General features: G+C 38.3%; 1 protein-coding gene across 3 annotated transcripts in view; it reads left to right on the top strand.

Moving 5' to 3' along the window:
• SH3BP2 (SH3 domain binding protein 2) overlaps window positions 1–22,150 on the top strand; it is a 288,568-nt gene that overhangs the window by 142,067 nt on the left and 124,351 nt on the right. The window contains exon 1 of one of the 3 annotated variants that reach the window (XM_053704200.1): window positions 10,428–10,637. The exons of 1 other annotated variant lie outside the window; for it this stretch is intronic. In XM_053704200.1, the coding sequence (XP_053560175.1) occupies window positions 10,561–10,637 (77 nt within the window). In that variant the 5' untranslated portion in view covers window positions 10,428–10,560. Of the gene's footprint in view, window positions 1–10,427; window positions 10,638–22,150 lie in introns of those variants that run through there. One more of the 3 variants, XM_053704201.1, reaches the window with a different exon arrangement.

Raw genomic sequence — 22,150 nt, 5'->3', positions numbered from 1 at the left:
GGGTTCTGAATATTCTTGTGTATTTTTGGCAAAATATTAAAGGTTGCCATTTTGGGAAACAATTTTTAAAAAAAATCATATTATTTTTATTTTTGTTATTTAATATCCCTTTGTTTAAACCCTGATCTAAAAAGAATTCTAGTCTTTTTTTCATATTCCTTCAATTAATTATTTCTTAACAATCTAAGTTTTTTTCATCATTTGTTTCCTACATTCCTTGTCATAATCACATTTTTCCAACATGACATCTGCAGGTTTTAAGACTAAAGTATTACTAATTATTCTAGGGCTTGTCTTAATGTATCATTCAAATTCAGCTTATAACTCTCTTTCAATTTGTTTATATCATAATTAGTTAATTCTAAAAACAAATCCATATGGGCTTTTTTAAATTGAACAGGATAGAATTTTGATTTATTCTTTACTTCTACATGTCTAATTCCTGTTGTATCCAACACTTTATGTTGAACATTCTCAATTTAAAAAAATGTTCAAAGTTAAATTTCGTACATAAATGTAATACATATATATTTAATTAAACAAATTTGTAACTGTTGGCTTGGGGCAAATTTCAAACCCTTATGAAGCACCTTCTTTTGATCATCAGTTAAAATAGTCTTACTGAGATTAAAAACTCCTTCTTGTAATATTGCCTTCTCTCTTAGGTATTTCTCTCCCTGCTGTTGTGAAATTTCATCCCGCTGTTTGACCTTTTTCCTGGGGTGTTTTCTTCTGGTCTCATGAGTCTTCTCTTTCCTCTGTCTTAAAAAAAAATCCTCCTCTACATTTTAATTTTTCAACACCTCATATGAGTTACAAGAATCGATTTCAGTCTATCCCTATGTTGCTTTTTTTTATTACCTCTGTATCTATAATTAACGACTTGCCATTTATCTTGCTCTTTAAGATCTTTATGATCCTAGTCTCATTTCTATATACAAAAACAGAGTTCTTCAATCTCTTTCTATTTTCAGGTGTAAAGTCTTTACCTTTGAATTGACTTTTATCACCTGCTTCCCTCCGAAACATATGTAGTGGTCTAGGTTTTATTTTTTTGCTTTGTAGATCTCTCTCTCCTTTGGTTTACACAAAGCCCTCACATATAACTTAAACACATAGTTAAAGTACAAAACGGGAGCCCTAGGGTAAATTACAAGTCACCCAATCAGCACTGGTAGTTGCAAAACTAGGTGGCGGGTCAGTCCTATCAACATAGGAGCCCACATAATAGTCATTACGTTACATCTCCTTAGTACGTTTTTGTCTGGTTTTGGTGCTGGAACCAAGGCAACTATAAGTTCTGAATAAGAAAGAAAAATCCAGTCAACCACTAGATCCTCATTTCATCTTGAGAACGTGAACTAAAAGATGCATGAAGATGCATTTTCACACAGTAAATTAGTACTCATTGTAAGTGTTGCTCTTTCTAAATATTTAAAATTTCCTAAGACTTATACCACAAAAAGTTTTTAATGTGTTCTTTCTAATACATAGTAGTTTAAAATAAAGCATGTCATAGTTGGACAAATGTATCATTAGCTTCATTATTGTAAGACAGTAGTTTCCATCCCTGTCGTCTGTGTTTAAAAGATTTGTTTGTTCATATTAAAGGGACAGTCTACTTGAAATTGTTTGTTTAAAAAGATAGATAATCCCTTTTATTACCCATTCCCCAGTTTTGCATAACCAACGCTGTTATATTAATATACTTTTTACCTCTGTGTGATTACCTTGTATCTAAGCCTCTGCAGACTGCCCCCTTATTTCAGTTCTTTTGACAGACTTGCATTTTAGCCAGTCAGTGCTGACTCATAAATAACTCCACGGAAATTAGAACAAAGTTATCTATATGACACACATGAACTAGCGCTGTCTTAGTGTGAAAAACTGTCAAAATGCACTGAGATAAGAGGCAGTTCAACGGCTTAGAAATTAGCATATGAGCCTACCTAGGTTTAGCTTTCCACAAAGAATACCAAGGGGTCGATTTATGAAGCAGCGGATGCTGCTTCTGACCCACTCCGCTTCAGGTATGCCTGAAGCGGAAGTTAAGAAGCAGCGGTCCTAAGACGAATACGATCAGGTTGATTGACACCCCCTGCTAGCGACCGATTGGCCGCAAATCTGCAGGGGGCGGTATTGCACCAGCAGTTCACAAGAACTGCTGGTGCAGTGATAAGTGCCGACAGCGTTTGCTGTTGGCATTTATCGATGTGCGGCGGACATGATACGCTACATTGTATCATGTCTGTCCGCATAATAATACATTTAACCCTAAGAGTGCAAAGCAAATTTGATGATAGAAGGAAATTGGATAGCTTTTTTAAAATTGTATTCCCTATCTTAATAATGAAAGAAAAAAGCCCCTTAATATACTTGAAAGTTTCTATCATATCACCTCTTCTCCTTCTCTCCTACATATTAAGGTCATCATGTCTTTCTTTGTATGTTTTATTTTTTAGACCATGTTCCATTTTAAAGGCCCTCTTTTATTTATTTTATATTCTTCAGTACTGCACACAATAATCAAGATGATACATATATAATGATCTGTTAAGTGGCATAAAAACCTTAGCATAGCAAATTCCAGGCACATGTTATTTTAAGTACAAATATAGATTTTATTTTATGATTTATTGGTGTTCTTTAAAAATGTTATTTTCTTCTTAAAAAGGAAGAGTCCACAGCTGCATTCATTACTTTTGAGAATTCAGAACCTGGCTACCAGGAGGAGGCAAAGACACCCCAGCCAAAGGCTTAAATACCTCCCCCATTTCCCTCATCCCCCAGTCATACTTTGCCTTTCGTCACAGGAGGTTGGCAGAGAAGTGTCAGAAGATTGAAGATAGTCTCTTATGGAAAGTAGTACCCTTTGAAATGGGACTGGAGTTTTAAGTAATCCTGTCAGCCTCTCAGTGAGAGCATGGATGAAGGTTAGAGTCCGGAGATTCAGGGAGTGTCGTCTCTGAGAAACCATCCCGACTCGTGTTAAAAGCTCCTGGGCAATCAGCATTGATGAGTTTCGCTGCCTGCCTTTATTCACTCAAGTCCATGTCAGAGGCGATGCTACTATCTGTCACACTAGAAGGGCTGTGTTCCTGTTCCACGGCGTAGATTCTGGTAAGATCGTTTCATTTTATTTTTATGTGAATGTAATGTTAAGGAAAGAAGTGAAGGTCCCAGTGGGACTCCTTTATCTTAAAATGGAATCAAGGGTTAATATCTCCTGTGGGAGGTTATTGAACAGGGGGGACTTTAATCATGTTTGTTATGTGATTCCGTCTGCTAATGTTTAGTGATGCTTGGGCTCATGGCTATTCGGAACATAACGGCCTTATCATCAGACTGCAATCTCCAAGTTATGGAGGATTCTGATTTTTTGGAGACGGACATCTCCGACTCGGAGTATATGTCTTGTGAGGAGTATGAAATGGCCCGGGTTATCCATGCCCATCAGTTAGGATTCCGATTGCCGTTCTAGAGTAGTCTCTTCTCCCGAAGTGCGGAATGTAGAGTGTGTTGAGCCATCCACCCCTGAGGATTCCATGTCCCGTGAGGCACGTGCCCCAGAAGGTACACGTTCCTCAGAACCTTCATTTGCTACACAAGCAGGTGTCCCCATGGTCGTTACTCCTTCTCTGGAAGGCGGCCTGTTTCCTCCAGAGGTTACAGCATGGTTCCGCATGGCCATATCCATGGTGCTGGCGCATTTATATCTCCCAAGAGAAGTATTTTTAAGATACTGTCTGTGTTCTGTTAACCAGACTCCGTTCGACCTTCTGGGGAAGCGATGGCCTCTGAAGCTTCAGGGGCCCCTCCCTCAGAACATTTTGCCTTCCGTTATAAACTGGCACGTCTTCATGTACTACTAAGGCATGTTTTGGCGGTGCTGGAGGATTCCAGTCCGAGGATCCCTCGGCCCAGTAGGTCTTCCTTGCGGGATGGCAGACTGGGTTAGATGTATGGGGATGAAGCCAATCTCCTTGATGTCTCCATTTTTCTTTTCTTTTAAGTATCGGTTCCAGTTCTGAGCTTAGGAGAATGGCACCTCTGATCAGCTGGTCCTGTTAACCTGCCCATTCTCCTTGGGCGTTCATCCACGCGTGCTGCCTTTATTTTCTTTCATCTGGTTAGGATGTGTTTAATTTGTTTTATGAAGCTCATGTTTGTTATGATTTCCATTTTGGGAACGTTTCTTCTCTGGAACTGATACTTGCGATTTTGTGGTCGCATGGGCACTTCCTCGGAAGTTGCACAGTACTATATATGACAGTTATGTTTATAGTTTGTTATCGATCCCTTCGGGGGCTTCGATTTTTCTTGGACCTTGGACAGTTTCGGAGTGCTGTTGTACCAGGCGGGTACTGGTCGGGCACTAGCTGCTATTCCTTACGGTTCAGGTCACCCATGTTGTGCCGGTGCGCTGGTTACCTTGTCAGGTGTTGGATTGTTTACTTTGATAAGTGTTCGTTTTTCTTGTTGCCTCCATTGCTAGAAGACGGAGGGACTGCATCGGTCCGCCTCCTGTTCCTACTGTCGAGGTGGTTTTGGACTCGGAGCCTTCTGAGGCTCATCGGGAGAGGCCCGTTGGCCTTGGACCAAAGTTCTCCATTCCCATGGATTTGGAGGTTTGGATGACCGCTGGGCGTCGAGGTTACCAGATGGATGACAATTTTAATTTTCTTGGTATCTTCTGTTTTTTGTAGCCTAGTCGCAGGTACCTCTCGTAGGTCACTGGGGCTACTTGTTTCCCTTCTTAGGTGGTAGGGTCATCTGGGTCTGAAGGTTCGGTAGATCCTTATTACTTCCTTTTTTTAGAGTGCACGCTCTTCTATTGGGAGCGCAGGGGTTTGGGATCTGACTGCTCTGTTGAGTCTTGACCGTGTACTTCCAGTTGATGCAGGTTTAAGTGACCTAAGGGATATCTACCCTGCCTAAGTAGATGGTGGCTTGGAGTTTGACTCCTGCTGTGGCAGCTTTCTAACCTGGTTTAATATGCTGCTGGTGTTGGATATTCTTCTAAGGTCTAGATTTTTTCCTGGAAGAGGTTGTCATCTATATTTTTTGGCGTTTACTGTGGGATGGTCTCCCACAATGGCTTAGGGTCAGCTTTGCTGCCTTGAGGCTGGACCTCAGAGGTGGCTGTGTTGTTTCACAATATCTTTTGTCTCTGATAGCTTTTGTCTCTGATAGGTTAATTAAGTTTTCTTACCTGTGTTTGACTAGTTTAGCGGTTGTGTCTGCTGGACTATAGTACAGTGGGGAGCTTGTGGCTTCCTTGAAGCACCATAAGTCGTATGGTGTTGTATTAGGAATCTAAGGGTAGACCTGGGTTCTTCTCGTGATCACCTTTTCATAGGGAGTTCATTTCCCTGGGTGATTGTCTTTAGCAACCTTGGGTTCGCTTTAGTCGTTTTGAGGTTGTTTTCCCTAGTTGGTGGTCCTTTTGATATCTTATGCGTCCTCTGTTTTCCCCCTCGGGGGTAGGTGAAGGTCCTCTTCCTTCGGGTGGGGGGTTAGTTCCGTGTGATTAGAAAGCCTGTGGGGCTTGGCTCCTCTGGGACTTTTTTAATCCCTTGTTTCTAAATGTTACAGTTTTTTTCAGGTTTTGAGTAATTTCAGGCTGTGGTGCCCTTCGAAAAGGGGCCGCCTTCTGTACCCGCCCTTGGTTTTGCATTCAGTGCATTGTTTTTCCAAAAGTAATGAATGCAGGTGTGGACTCTTCCTGTTTAAGAAGAAAAACTTAAATTATGCTTACCTGATCATTTTCTTTTCTTCTGACGGGAAGAGTCCACAGCTCCCCGCCGTGTTTTATGTATGGGGCAGGCATATATAGTTTTTATTCTTCTGGCACCTTTTTCACCCTGATATTTTTCCTACTGTTCCTTGTTCCCTTGGCAGAATGACTGGGGGATGAGGGAAGTGGGGGAGGTATTTAAGCCTTTGGCTGGGGTGTCTTTGCCTCCTCCTGGTGGCCAGGTTCTGAATTCCCAAAAGTAATGAATGCAGCTGTGGACTCTTCCCGTCAGAAGAAAAGAAAATTATCAGGTAAGCATAATTTAAGTTATTGTAAAAATATTGTTTAAAGAAAAGACAGATTGTTGAGAGCAAATAAAGGGACATGAAACCCAATTTTTTTCTTTCATGATTCAGATAGAGCAATGGTTCCCAAACTTTTTTTATGTCACCGCCCCCTTGGTTATATAAACTCACCATTAGCGCCCCCCCTAATGCAACCCATAAAAATAATATTCAGACCAGTAGTGCACAACCCTAATAAAGATAATCTCACAATACAATTAAACATAATACAGATTTAACAAATTTAAAAAAAAAGGTTAATATCTTTATCTTTTGATACTAGCTTTTTAAAGTTGATAGTCATCGTGCAATAGTCTTATAAACCACATTTAGTAATTTCTTAACTGTTCAACAAACTTAATCCGATGGATGGGCTTGAGGAAATTTATACTAATTTCCCATTCTCTGGTTTCATGTCATTTAGTTTGGGTCTTAAAGGGACAGTCAACTCAAATTGTTTTTATTGTTTTAAAAGATAGATAATCCCTTTATTACCCATTCCCCAGTTTTTCACAGAAAACATGGTTATATTAATACTTTTTTACCTCTGTGATTACCTTGTTTCTAAGCATCTTCTGACGGCCCCCTAATCACATGACTTTTTCTATTGACTTGCATTTAAGACAATTAGTGCTGTGTTGTTAGAATCCACGGGCCTCAGCACAATGTTATCTATATGGCTTACATGAACTAGCTTTCCCTGATGTGAAAAGCAAATATAAAAGCATGTGATCATGGGGCTGTCTTTAGTGGCTTAGAAACAGGCAGAAATTTAGAAGTGTAAATGTCATAAAGTATGTTAATATAACCATGTTGGTTGTGCAAAGCTGGGGAATGGGTAATAAAGGCATTATCTATCTTTTTAAACAATAACAATTTTTGTGTTGACTGTCCCTTTAATTCACCACAGTTGGAGATCTGATGTTGATTTCTTTGATTGGAGCATAGTTATACTACTGCATCAATATATCAACTTATAGAAAGTGTATTCTTCTTACCAAAGTTTAAGGACAGGTAATTACAGTAGATTTGCATAATCAACAAATGCATGATAACAAGACAATGCAATAGCACTTAGTTTGAACTTCAAATGAGTAGTAGATTTTCCACTCCAACTGCATCATGTGACATCCTTCAGCCAATCACAAATGCATACACGTATAGTCTGGGAATTTTTGCACATGCTCAGTAGGAGTTGGTGACTCAAAAAGTGTAAATATAAAAAGACTGCACATTTTGTTAATGGAAGTAAATAGGAAAGTTGTTTAATATTGCATGCTCTATCTCAGTGATTTGCAACTTTTTTTTTTGCCGTGGCACACTTTTTTACATTAAAAAATCCTGTGGCACACCAACATCCCAAAATGTTACAAAATCACACATTGTAGCCTAATACAGGATATATATATATATATATATATATATATATATAGATATATATATATATATATAATGTATGTATATATATATATACACACACACACACACTGTACTGTGCTGTCATGCCATGCCTCCTACAAACTATACATGACATATTGACACTCATTCACAAACAATCATAATGATTGTCTGTGAATGAATGTCAATGTCATGGTTGTAAATGATGCCTGATGAGCCTGTCACATACCTCCCAATATTTAGAAATTTGAAAGAGGGACACCCCCGCACTGTTGTCAGCCACGGCACACCTGAGGATCTCTCACGGCACACTAGTGTGCCACGGCACACTGGTTGAAAAACACTGCTCTATCTGAATCATGAAAGCTTAATTTTGACTTTGAATTTGTCCCTTTAATATAGTGCATCACAAGATTATTTCTGATGACAGAAGACTTAAAAACCTTAGATGGTTGACTGTGTACAAGCTACGCCGACAAGCACAACATACCTCTGCTGTGTTTCCTGCTACTACACAATGATTCTAAAATTTGCAGTTAAAGGGACACTCAGGTCAAATTACATTTTCATGATTCAGATACAGCATGTAATTTTAAACAACTTTCCAATTTACTTCCATTAAAAAAAAATGTGCACAGTTTTTATATTTACACGTTTTGAGTCACCAGCTCCTACTGAGCATGTGCAAGAATTCACAGACTATACGTATATGCATTTGTGATTGGCTGATTGCTATCACATGGTACAGGGGGAGTGGAAATATACATAACTTTGAAATTTGTTAGAAAAAAATCTACTACTCATTTCAAATTCAGAGTAATGCTATTGCATTGTCTTGTTATCTTGCATTTGTTGATTATGCAAATCTACTGTGTTTACTGGTCCTTTAACTAAGTGGTTGCAGTTTACTGTAGTGAGAGAAAGTGTACGTTGCTGATAAGCCTGAACTATCATAGAAGAAGAAGCCTTTGCAAAGAGCAGTACAACATGAAATACAAAGCAAGAAAGCTGTTTGTTGTGCTTTATCCTAGATGCACAAAGCAAATTACAGTAATTATTATTGGAAAGGCCCACTAGCAAACTCTTCCACTCCTTTCCTACTAGCACCCCAATGGTAATCCCTTCCACCTCTTATGCCTATTAGTACCCCCAGGGGGCAGTACTGCCCACTTTGGGAACCACTGGGATATAGCATACCATTTTAAACAGCCTTCCAATTCTATTATTACATTTGCTTCATTCTCTTGGTATCCTTTGTTGAAGCAGCAATGCACTACTCGGAGCTAGCTGAACACATAGGGTGAGCCAATGACAATAGGCATGTAGCGCAGCCACCAATCAGTGCTAGCTCCCAGCAGTACAGTAGTGTTCCTGAGCCTACCTAGGTATGCTTTTTCAACAAAGAATACCAAAAGAATGAAGCAAATTAGACAACAGAAGTAAATTGGAAAGTTGTTTAAAATTGTATGATCTTTCTGATGCATGAAAGAAAATTTGGGAATGTATGTCCTTTTATTAATTTCATATAATTTTGATTTTTTTTCTAATTAACATAGGTAAACCTCTAAACACTTTATTGCAATAATAAATGTACATATTTTATTCTATTATTTTGTATACAAGTTTCATAAATAAAATGTGATTTGAATATATGTTTTTAACATATATTTATGTATTAAACAAAAATGTTATCAGTTATTAATTATATTTATTATTATCATGAACTGACCATTCACAACTGAAAAAAAAGCTGAACAAACTGCAAAGAAATGTCAAGAATGAAGGATTTTTTTTTATTTATTTTTTAACAAGTCCAGGGTGTAAAATCCAAAAATACTTTGAACAGCTGCTGTAAAATGTGTTTTCTAATTGATTATAGAGGTGTTGAATTATTCCCAAGCAAGGTATAGTGAGCGTCTTTAGTGAAACAAATGCAAACAATTTTGAATGGGTTCAAATTTGAAAATCCATTGTATGAAATGGTCAATGGAATTCTGGTTATTTTGGAAGAAAGAAAAAACCTAGTGTGTTTTTTTTAAAAACTTACTTTTTTCCCCCCTAAGATCTTCTGTCGACAAATATTGGAGAAGTACAATGAATTGTACTGTGAAAAAAACAAAATAAACCTGTAAACTGAAAGTGAACATGAGTATATTTGAATATAGATTTCCTCAATCCAAAAAGTTGTGAATCAAGAGAAGTCTATAGCTTTTGTGTTACTATGGTAAATTGTGAGTAATGTTTATATGTCCCCAGAAGCCTATAGTGACTGTATTTATCTGTTTTATAGTTTTATAAGTTTGTTACTTTTTGCACGGTATGTAAACTTTACTTTTTATTATTTTTATAGTTTCTGCATGTTTGTGTTATTTATTTGTCAATAGTAATTTTATTCACAATTCTAATGATCCATTTGTGCTGCAGTTTAATATACATTTTTCACAGCACGAATAAGCTAAACATTCAGAAACACACAGCTGTTGATTAATATGCTTAGATCTTTATAGGACAAAGCTTTATTGAAGCAAAAAAAGGTAATTACAGGTTGCAAATATGTAGCATTGTCTCCAGACTTGGGTTTTTGATACTCTTTTGTGAAAAGAAAATATGGACAGTTGTGTTTAACATAAATACTGTTTCATATCTAAACTGTTCCTCCGAAATAATCCTTAGGTCTGTTCCTCTTTTTTTTTTTTTTTTTAAATGGGAAAGCAGAATTAGTCTCAAAACAATGCAATGTGGAAATCCCCCTGGATGGTAATTTGAAAGCAAATAGTGCCTTTGGGTTATAGCTGTCATATTCAGTTCTCCGCAAGACCAGGAAGCTTGCGTCTAATGTGCTATAGTTTAGTGACGACCCTCTGAAAGAGGAAACGGCAACCATAGCAAAGGAAATCAGTCACTGCCCAGATGTCTCACTTGACCAGGGTGTGCGAAGAAGCAGCAAGATAGATATATTTTTTTAAACTTACATCGAGGAAGTGTTTAGAGTAGACGATTGTTAACAAAACTTATTGTTGGCTGGGGCTTGGGAAGTTCCTTCAGTATGGCATTTGGCATCTACAAAATACTTCTATCTTAATGGCTACATCTATAAAAAGATCACAGTCGCTGGCCGTCTCCTTTGAGAGGAGAACAATGTGTCGCCTGAGCACCAGGTTAGTGAAGTGCAGATGCATCTATTATATTTTTTCACTTTTGCAATAAATAAAGGGGCACTAAGGGTACTTTAAATGATATTGTAAGCACATATTCACCCTGAACTGAAAGGCTGTCTATGTATCTTACAGGATGGGGGGAGGGAAAATCTGTTCAGGGTGCAGTATCCAAAATGAGAACTTATAGTAGGAATTGGATATAAATCAAGACCAATCGAGCTTTAGAATAAGGTTACATTGTTCTCACATTTCCAGTTTAAAATGTCATGGTATTGATTTCTTTTGTCTGTGTTGCTTTATACTACAGCAGGAAGCAACTGAATCAATGTTTACACAGCAATGTCATTCAATAATATTTGTATTGTAGACAGATCTATAGGACAATACTCATATAATGCCTAAACAGATGTTTCTGATCAGAATATATATGTTGCCTATGGATAGAAATAAGGATATTATTTTTTTATAATAGTGCAGGTCCTGCAGCAAGTCGTGGGACCCCACACTATTATACCCTCCCTCCTTCCTGCTGGTTACCGGATATAGCGCAGTCTCGCTACTGGCGGTGAGACTGCGCTATTAATAACGCAAACCCCATAGAAACAGGTTACGTCGCTGGTGTTTCTATGTTCAGTAGCGCGAGAACACGCTATTTTAGCAAGCCTGCAGGAGGGAGGGTCTAATAGCGCTGCCTTGCCCTCCACGCTGTTACACCCAGACAATCCCTTACCGACCAGCAACGTACAGGGTACGCGGTTGTTAAGGGGTTAAACAGATAGGTCTAAATTAAAATGTGCATGGGTTCATTTATTTTTTAAATAGAAGCATTTTTGAAGTATACATCCATTAGTAAAAATGCTATTAGGAAAATGTATTACTGTTTTTCAGTGGCATATGCACATATCCCGTGAGGGGCCCATGCACTAGCATTCAAACACCACACCTTTCCAGAGCATCAGCAGTGACTTGTATGATACAAATTAAGGCTTCACTGGTGTAATACACAACACTGTCCGCTCTCTAAGCAGGCACGTGTTTGAATCCTGATCCTCTAGTCAGGGGTAGCATATGTGTGTATGCTTCTGAAGCAGTAATCATTTTACTAGAAGCATTTTTGCTAATGGAATTATATTGCAAAAATGCTTGTATTTAAACTTGAAATGCATTCATGCACATAAAGGGACAGTACACTGTAAAATTGTTTTTCCATTAATGTATTTTAAATGACTTGTTATACCAACTGCAGAGTATTAAATATTTGATTCAATTTTCATGCTTATTTGTGTATATGAAGTAGATGATTTTGTGCTTTGAAACCACAACCTATTACAATGGGTTGAACTTAAAGGTGATATCAGATCTCATTATGTTCTAAGTTTGTGTAAACAGACTTACTCCCTTATCTTTTATTTGGCTGGAACACCAAAGCTCAATACATAGAGAGAACAATGGAAAATGATAATTTTATTAATTAACTATCCTGCATCCCACTGAGAGTGTAATCTCTTCTGCTGGCTGTGTATACTTAGGCTATTCAATGGCCTATACTCCAGTATTACTTTGTTCAGTATAGGTGGCGATACCACAGGCTAAATCAGCTATTTCAAATGCTGAAATAAGAGTAAAGGAGCTACTTGTAACCAATTTAATACACTCTAGCAGGTTAAAAGGATCATTGGGAATAATTTAAAGGGGAGATTTTTTGGGTGAACTGGCCCTTTAACATGTCTAGCACTTTAAACTAATATTTCTGTGTAAATAATACATTGGCAGAATGCAGCATCACCATATACTTTTTACAAGCAGTTTGGATCATGCTGGATATTCATGATACTTTAAGGAAGAACTATTGATTATCAATTGTGAAATGAACAGCGTGAGATTCTAATATGGTTGTTTTAGGAATCAACAAATTTTATGTAGGACAAATGATATAGTAGCTGCTGAAATAAAACACTTTATTTTACAATTTACTTCAGTTTGGTACAACAAAATTCTTCATACAAATCCTCTTCACTCACACAATCTGTGCTTGCTGCAAATCTGTGAATTCTACTTCTCATTTATGGCACAGTGAGAGTAAAGACATTAAACTGTCAGATACATCAAAATTATTATCTATTATATGTATGAAATTAAGATTTTACATGTTGTAGAAAATAAAGGAGAAAGATGTTCTAAGAGGAAGGGTAGGCAACCCTATATTCTAATCATGACTGAGCTATTCAAGTCAAAATGATTTAGAGCATGTACAATTAAAAGATTTTTAAATGTACTTATATTTCAAATTTTACTTTATTCTCTTGGTATATTTTGTTGAAAAGCATAGCTATATAGGCACGGGAGTAGTAATGCACTATGGTAGCGAGCTTCTGATTGCTGGCTGCACAGTGTTGTCATTGGCTCATCAGATGTGTTCAACAAGGTCCTAGTAGTGCATTGCTGCTCTGTACTTGACTTAAAGGTTTGCAAGGGTTAAACAGTGAAAAAGATTTAATTTAAAAGATAAGATCACCTAACCAATTACAATATTTTATTATTGCATTAGATTGTCCCTTTAAGGGAAGCATCATCGGCCGAAAGCAGGCAAACACAACTGTTTCCCTGCGAGCCTTCAGGCTTGCCGGAACAGGAGTTAAGAAGCAGTGATCTTAAGACCTCTGCTCCTTAAAGGGACATTAAACACTTTGAGACGGTAATATAAAATGATAAATTGTATATATAAAACAGCTCTGCAATATACTTTAATTATTTATTTTGTCCTCTTTGCCTGTAATTCCATTCTGAAATTGTGAGCTTTTCAGTTCCTGTTAGAAATGGAAGTGCAGAACACTATTAAATCCAGCACAACCATTGGCTGCACACTCTAGTGACCTATTTATAATGGTCCCTAATTGGCCACAGTAGAGAAGGTGACACAAGTTACAACATGGCAGCTCCCAGTTTTTTATAAACACTAAAATTTTACACTTAATATGTCACTTTTTAAACAACTAATGAAACTTTAAAAAATACATCTACATGTTACTCATAGACTAATCTTTTCTTTGAATGTATTTAGTGTTTAATGTCCCTTTAATGTCCCTTTAACTAGTCCACTGCCTCTGAGGCTGCGGACATCAATCCGTCTGATCCTATACGATCGGTCAAACAATATGGCGAATGAGAGGGCGCTAATAAGCTGGGTATACTTAACACACCTAATTAATTACGATTATATCAAGACAAAGAATAAATCAAATACATTGAATTTTGTCAATATTTTACTAGTGGAAATATTCCCTGATTTGTGCAATACATAAATTCATAAAACAATATATGAAAACATTTGTGGACATTAAAATTAGATACAATATTTTTAAACAGTACTTTAGGAATACCACCCTGATATAAAAATATATATATAATAAGCGCTTTTTAAAATTGCATTGATCAATGTTTGAGTCCTTAAAATCAATTAGTAATCCTGGATATAATGGACAGTCTTTATAGTCCTTATAACTTTTCAACACATGAAATCCCTTTGGTTGTATGGTTTATTACATACAAGACTTATCAATGTGATTAAAATTAATATATTGGATAAAAGCGATAAAATGTTCCTTAATTGCGACACTTTGTATCCTTGCTTGGTTATATATATAACTTTAACTCACAGAAAGTTGCAGCGACTGTATCCAGATGTCGCTGTGATGTATCTCAGAGACTGTGGTCTTTAATCGTAACACGCTCCTTGCGTGTGGGCCGCTTTGTGTGCTGCAGCTCCAATCCTCTAGCACAGGATTCTCCACTCCCTCCGTGGGGAGGTAACCGGCAGAGGTACGCCGCTCCTTGCGTGTGAATATCTGATGAGCTGGTATCTTTTGCTTCCAGTATGCACAGCTCCCTGTTTGTGACAAGCAGTCTGGATTTTCGTAGGTTCGATCCTCGAGGTGAATGGGCACCCGCTCTTAGCGTTTATACGCGCGGGTAAATGCTAGGTACCTAGTGGGTTTGGTTCTGGTAACAGGCAACTTCAACTTCTACGCGTTTCACCCATGTGTGTGGGCTTTATCAAAAGTTATAAGGACTATAAAGACTGTCCATTATATCCAGGATTACTAATTGATTTTAAGGACTCAAACATTGATCAATGCAATTTTAAAAAGCGCTTATTATATATATATTTTTATATCAGGGTGGTATTCCTAAAGTACTGTTTAAAAATATTGTATCTAATTTTAATGTCCACAAATGTTTTCATATATTGTTTTATGAATTTATGTATTGCACAAATCAGGGAATATTTCCACTAGTAAAATATTGACAAAATTCAATGTATTTGATTTATTCTTTGTCTTGATATAATCGTAATTAATTAGGTGTGTTAAGTATACCCAGCTTATTAGCGCCCTCTCATTCGCCATATTGTTTGTCCATTTTCTATCTTGAGGAGATAGTGGAGAGTGGCTTAGGTATCCTTTTTAGATTTTAAGCGCTGACAACTCCTTTCCTATACGATCGGGTTGATTGACACCCCCTGCTAGCGGCTGATTGGCCGTGAATCTGCAGGGGGTGGCATTGCACAAGCAGTTCACCAGAACTGCTTGTGCAATGTTAAATGCCGACAGCATATGCTGTCGGCATTCACCAATGTCCACCAGACATTGATAAATCAGCCCAAATTTGTTTAAAAAAATAAGAGTCATTTTAAAGTCAAAGTGATTTTGGAATTCAGACTATTTTTAGCCCTCTGCAAACAAAATTTAGTTTGATCAGAAACTACTAAAAATTTCCCCTGGGCTTAAATTTTTTTTTCATTCTCCATAAACCATAACTAAACTTCTATCAAAGTTTGCTGCATCATTTGTCCAAACCAGGAAAGGATTAATATATAAACAAAGGCAGATCAGCTTCCAAACACACAGGTTGTTTTAAAGAGTCATTATACTGTACAATATAAATATATGCTCTAATTCACGAAAGCATATCATTTTAGCACTAACAACCCTACAAACTGAATAAACACATACATAAAGTTGCACTTGGGAACCTCAGTAAACTGCTGGTCCTGAGTAGACATGATCAATAAGCAAACCAGCAATAGGAAGTGTGTATGTGGGTCATACAACTGCTGTTGCTGATTGGCTCACTGGCTAAGTCTCCTAACAACCGCTTGTTCTTTGTGGCTCCTGTTGATAATTTAACTGTGTGTTTAACACTTTTTTTGGTGGGGGGGTTTAAACACCTAGACTTGTAGGGACTGTAGTTCTAAAATTTTTGCTCTACAATGGTCCTTTAGTGTGATAGCTTAGTCAGCCATTAAATAATAAAGAAATTATAAATATAATGATATATTCTGAAATAAAAAAATGTACAGTTCCAGTTTCTAGAAAATAATGGTTTCCTTTATCTTATCTTATCTCTTCTGCTGAGGACAACTAGAGACAGAGTCACTGTGCAAAAAATGGCTGTATGGAATATAGTAATGTTACAATCTCAGCTTATTTAGAATTGGCACTAACTGGCCTCAGCTGGAGATATGAAATAACAGGGTTTAAACTTTCAGACAACTCAGTTACAGCATGTCTATGCCCAATATTTGTAGAGACTCCAGGGGAAAACTGCACAAAAATAACCATTTTATATTACAATCGGAAAGGGTTTAATGTCCCTTTAATTTGCTCAGAATTTTGCTTTGGTTTTAGCGTAATGTATAAATATGGATTTTTGCTTCTCTTAGACATTCATATGAAACCCCCTAATTAGTATCTGAACTGTTGGTGTCATCCCATATCACAACACAAAAGTATTAATCGTAACCTACAGCTGAAATAGAAACCGCTTTGTGCACAGAAAATGACACTGCCATTTATACAGTAATAATGGGGATCTAATATATAATAATTACTGAACACAATGTTTATGACAAATATATTGTATGTTATTGATATATGTTTTCCAGAAATCTAATTTTAAAGGGAAATAAAACTGAATTCCCTATAAAACAATTAAATGAATATGCAGTATATATATTTTGAAATGCGCTTAATTTTGTCCCCTTGCTTTGTAATTTAACTTGTTTAATTTTTTTCAATTTCCTGTGAGTTTTATGTGCATACTCCAGACTTCAGAAGTCAATGTCTGTTACATGCTACACAGGGATTGCTCATATTTTGTCTTTTATTAGCAGAGAAGATAAGATAAATAATACATAAGAGGCTTTTCAATGGGGTGTCCCCGTCTGCATACAACAAAATTACAATACATTTTTTATTTTATTTGTGTTTTTTTATAACATTTTTGTTAGTATGATATAGATATAAACAATATTCTGAACAATAAAGTACACCGCTAAATTCTGTATCTCCAGAAAATGTAATTGTATGTAAACTATAATTTCAGATCCCACCACAGGGAAAGAGGACTATGGAGATGTTAAAGGGACAGTAAACACCTTGATATTTGTATACATAATGTTTAGTTATGTGCAATGAAACAACTTTGCAATATACTATTTATTTTGTCCCTGTTTCATGTAACCTGAGCAATTTTAATTCTCATAACATAAACTGCACCCTGCTGACTTCTCAAGGTTGAACTTGTTATCTGTTAAAAAAGCCAATTAGGGACAGAGATATAACAACTGCAAATCAATTTGCTTTATACTAACTTTATGATCATGGTTAGCCTTGTTGTCTGTGGACTAATACCCTGATTAGCTCCTCCAAATAAGGCAGATGGTAGGTGGAGTTTGGCTACAGAAAAATAATTGAAGTAAAAATGATGTGTATTTTTGTTTTAAAAACATTAAGACTTGGCTGATATGTTGTTCTATAGCAACACAACAGAAATGCAATTATAAGGTGTTTACTGTCCCTTTAATGAATGTTTATTGATGATGAACAATGAATGATCATTAAAGGTTCATGAAACCCAAACATTTTCTTTCAGATAGAGAATATTATTTTAAACAACTTTCCAATTTACTTCTATCATTTAATTTGCTTCCTTCTCTTGTTATCCTTTGCTGAAAGGTTTATCTAGGCAGCTCAGAAGCAGCAGAGAACCTAGGTTCTAGCTGTTGAATGGTGGCTGCATATATATATCGATTGTGATTGGCTCACCAATGTGTTCAGTTAGAAACCATTAGTGCATTACTGCACCTTCAACAAATGATACCAAGAGAATGAAACAAATTAGATAATAGAAGTAAATTAGAACGTTGTTTAAAATTGTATTCTCTATCTGAATCAGGAAAGAAAAAAATTGGGTTTCATGTCCCTTTAAGGACATTGATTTAAACCCCTGCAAAATAGATAAAACACTGCAAAATTCACACGCAGGTGCATTCCCAAGCTGGCCCTGAGCCTAACGCATTGATTGGAGGCTATGTGCTGTGTTTGTTAGCATGCTTATGTATACAGTGCTTTGGGGCTTCTAAATGCAAATGTATCTATGTGTTTAACCCGTTTGCAGGTGCTAAATGTGTATTTTGTTTGAAAATGAATCATGCTAACAAATAAGCTCATTTCTCCAACATAGGTGTGTCCGGTCCACGGCGTCATCCTTACTTGTGGGATATTCTCTTCCCCAACAGGAAATGGCAAAGAGCCCAGCAAAGCTGGTCACATGATCCCTCCTAGGCTCCGCCTACCCCAGTCATTCTCTTTGCCGTTGTACAGGCAACATCTCCACGGAGATGGCTTAGAGTTTTTTAGTGTTTAACTGTAGTTTTTATTATTCAATCAAGAGTTTGTTATTTTAAAATAGTGCTGGTATGTACTATTTACTCAGAAACAGAAAAGAGATGAAGATTTCTGTTTGTATGAGGAAAATGATTTTAGCAACCGTTACTAAAATCCATGGCTGTTCCACACAGGACTGTTGAGAGGAATTAACTTCAGTTGGGGGAACAGTGAGCAGTCTCTTGCTGCTTGAGGTATGACACATTCTAACAAGACGATGTAATGCTGGAAGCTGTCATTTTCCCTATGGGATCCGGTAAGCCATGTTTATTAAGATAGTAAATAAGGGCTTCACAAGGGCTTATTAAGACTGTAGACTTTTTCTGGGCTAAATCGATTCATTATTAACACATATTTAGCCTTGAGGAATCGTTTAATCTGGGTATTTTGATAAGATTATATCGGCAGGCACTGTTTTAGACACCTTATTCTTAGGGGCTTTCCCAAATCATAGGCAGAGCCTCATTTTCGCGCCGGTGTTGCGCACTTGTTTTTGAGAGGCATGACATGCAGTCGCATGTGTGAGGAGCTCTGATACATAGAATAGACTTTCTGAAGGCGTCATTTGGTATCGTATTCCCCTTTGGGCTTGGTTGGGTCTCAGCAAAGCAGATACCAGGGACTGTAAAGGGGTTAAAGTTAAAAACGGCTCCGGTTCCGTTATTTTAAGGGTTAAAGCTTCCAAATTTGGTATGCAATACTTTTAAGGCTTTAAGACACTGTGGTGAAATTTTGGTGAATTTTGAACAATTCCTTCATATTTTTTCGCAATTGCAGTAATAAAGTGTGTTCAGTTTAAAATTTAAAGTGACAGTAACGGTTTTATTTTAAAACGTTTTTTGTACTTTGTTATCAAGTTTATGCCTGTTTAACATGTCTGAACTACCAGATAGACTGTGTTCTGAATGTGGGGAAGCCAGAGTTCCTTCTCATTTAAATAAATGTGATTTATGTGACAATGACAATGATGCCCAAGATGATTCCTCAAGTGAGGGGAGTAAGCATGGTACTGCATCATTCCCTCCTTCGTCTACACGAGTCTTGCCCACTCAGGAGGCCCCTAGTACATCTAGCGCGCCAATACTCCTTACTATGCAACAATTAACGGCTGTGATGGATAATTCTGTCAAAAACATTTTAGCCAAAATGCACACTTATCAGCGTAAGCGCGACTGCTCTGTTTTAGATACTGAAGAGCATGACGACGCTGATAATGGTTCTGAAGGGCCCCTAAACCAGTCTGATGGGGCCAGGGAGGTTTTGTCTGAGGGAGAAATTACTGATTCAGGGAACATTTCTCAACAAGCTGAACCTGATGTGATTACGTTTAAATTTAAGTTGGAACATCTCCGCATTCTGCTTAAGGAGGTATTATCCACTCTGGATGATTGTGACAAGTTGGTCATCCCAGAGAAACTATGTAAAATGGACAAGTTCCTAGAGGTCCCGGGGCTCCCAGAAGCTTTTCCTATACCCAAGCGGGTGGCGGACATTGTAAATAAAGAATGGGAAAGGCCCGGTATTCCTTTCGTCCCTCCCCCCATATTTAAAAAATTGTTTCCTATGGTCGACCCCAGAAAGGACTTATGGCAGACAGTCCCCAAGGTCGAGGGAGCGGTTTCCACTTTAAACAAACGCACCACTATACCCATAGAAGATAGTTGTGCTTTCAAAGATCCTATGGATAAAAAATTAGAAGGTTTACTTAAAAAGATGTTTGTTCAGCAGGGTTACCTTCTACAACCAATTTCATGCATTGTCCCTGTCGCTACAGCCGCGTGTTTCTGGTTCAATGAGCTGGTAAAGGCGGTCGATAGTGATTCTCCTCCTTATGAGGAGATTATGGACAGAATCAATGCTCTCAAATTGGCTAATTCTTTCACCCTAGACGCCACTTTGCAATTGGCTAGGTTAGCGGCTAAGAATTCTGGGTTTGCTATTGTGGCGCGCAGAGCGCTTTGGTTGAAATCTTGGTCAGCTGATGCGTCTTCCAAGAACAAGCTACTTAACATTCCTTTCAAGGGGAAAACGCTGTTTGGCCCTGACTTGAAAGAGATTATCTCTGATATCACTGGGGGTAAGGGCCACGCCCTTCCTCAGGATCGGCCTTTCAAGGCCAAAAATAAACCTAATTTTCGTCCCTTTCGTAGAAACGGACCAGCCCAAAGTGCTGCGTCCTCTAAGCAAGAGGGTAATACTTCTCAAGCCAAGCCAGCTTGGAGACCAATGCAAGGCTGGAACAAGGGAAAGCAGGCCAAGAAACCTGCCACTGCTACCAAGACAGCATGAAATGTTGGCCCCCGATCCGGGACCGGATCTGGTGGGGGGCAGACTCTCTCTCTTCGCTCAGGCTTGGGCAAGAGATGTTCTGGATCCTTGGGCGCTAGAAATAGTCTCCCAAGGTTATCTTCTGGAATTCAAGGGGCTTCCCCCAAGGGGGAGGTTCCACAGGTCTCAGTTGTCTTCAGACCACATAAAAAGACAGGCATTCTTACGTTGTGTAGAAGACCTGTTAAAAATGAGAGTGATTCATCCTGTTCCATTAGGAGAACAAGGGATGGGGTTCTACTCCAATCTGTTCATAGTTCCCAAAAAAGAGGGAACGTTCAGACCAATCTTAGATCTCAAGATCTTAAACAAGTTTCTCAAGGTTCCATCGTTCAAAATGGAAACCATTCGAACAATTCTTCCTTCCATCCAGGAAGGTCAATTCATGACCACGGTGGATTTAAAGGATGCGTATCTACATATTCCTATCCACAAGGAACATCATCGGTTCCTAAGGTTCGCATTCCTGGACAAGCATTACCAGTTCGTGGCGCTTCCTTTCGGGTTAGCCACTGCTCCAAGGATTTTCACAAAGGTACTAGGGTCCCTTCTAGCTGTGCTAAGACCAAGGGGCATTGCTGTAGTACCTTACTTGGACGACATTCTGATTCAAGCGTCGTCCCTTCCTCAAGCAAAGGCTCACACGGACATCGTCCTGGCCTTTCTCAGATCTCACGGATGGAAAGTGAACGTGGAAAAGAGTTCTCTATCTCCGTCAACAAGGGTTCCCTTCTTGGGAACAATAATAGACTCCTTAGAAATGAGGATTTTTCTGACAGAGGCCAGAAAAACAAAACTTCTAGACTCTTGTCGGATACTTCATTCCGTTCCTCTTCCTTCCATAGCGCAGTGCATGGAAGTGATAGGTTTGATGGTAGCGGCAATGGACATAGTTCCTTTTGCGCGCATTCATCTAAGACCATTACAACTGTGCATGCTCAGTCAGTGGAATGGGGACTATACAAACTTGTCTCCGAGGATACAAGTAAATCAGAGGACCAGAGACTCACTCCGTTGGTGGCTGTCCCTGGACAACCTGTCACAAGGGATGACCTTCCGCAGACCAGAGTGGGTCATTGTCACGACCGACGCCAGTCTGATGGGCTGGGGCGCGGTCTGGGGATTCCTGAAAGCTCAGGGTCTTTGGTCTCGGGAAGAATCTCTTCTACCGATAAATATTCTGGAACTGAGAGCGATATTCAATGCTCTCAAGGCTTGGCCTCAGCTAGCGAGGGCCAAGTTCATACGGTTTCAATCAGACAACATGACAACTGTTGCGTACATCAACCATCAGGGGGGAACAAGGAGTTCCCTGGCGATGGAAGAAGTGACCAAAATCATTCTATGGGCGGAGTCTCACTCCTGCCACCTGTCTGCTATCCACATCCCAGGAGTGGAAAATTGGGAAGCGGATTTTCTGAGTCGTCAGACATTGCATCCGGGGGAGTGGGAACTCCA

The sequence above is a fragment of the Bombina bombina genome, chromosome 2 (assembly GCF_027579735.1).
Source record: "Bombina bombina isolate aBomBom1 chromosome 2, aBomBom1.pri, whole genome shotgun sequence".
Lineage (NCBI taxonomy): Eukaryota > Metazoa > Chordata > Amphibia > Anura > Bombinatoridae > Bombina > Bombina bombina.
Note: the sequence above shows the minus strand (reverse complement) of the source record. Positions and strands in the feature narration are given on the sequence as shown.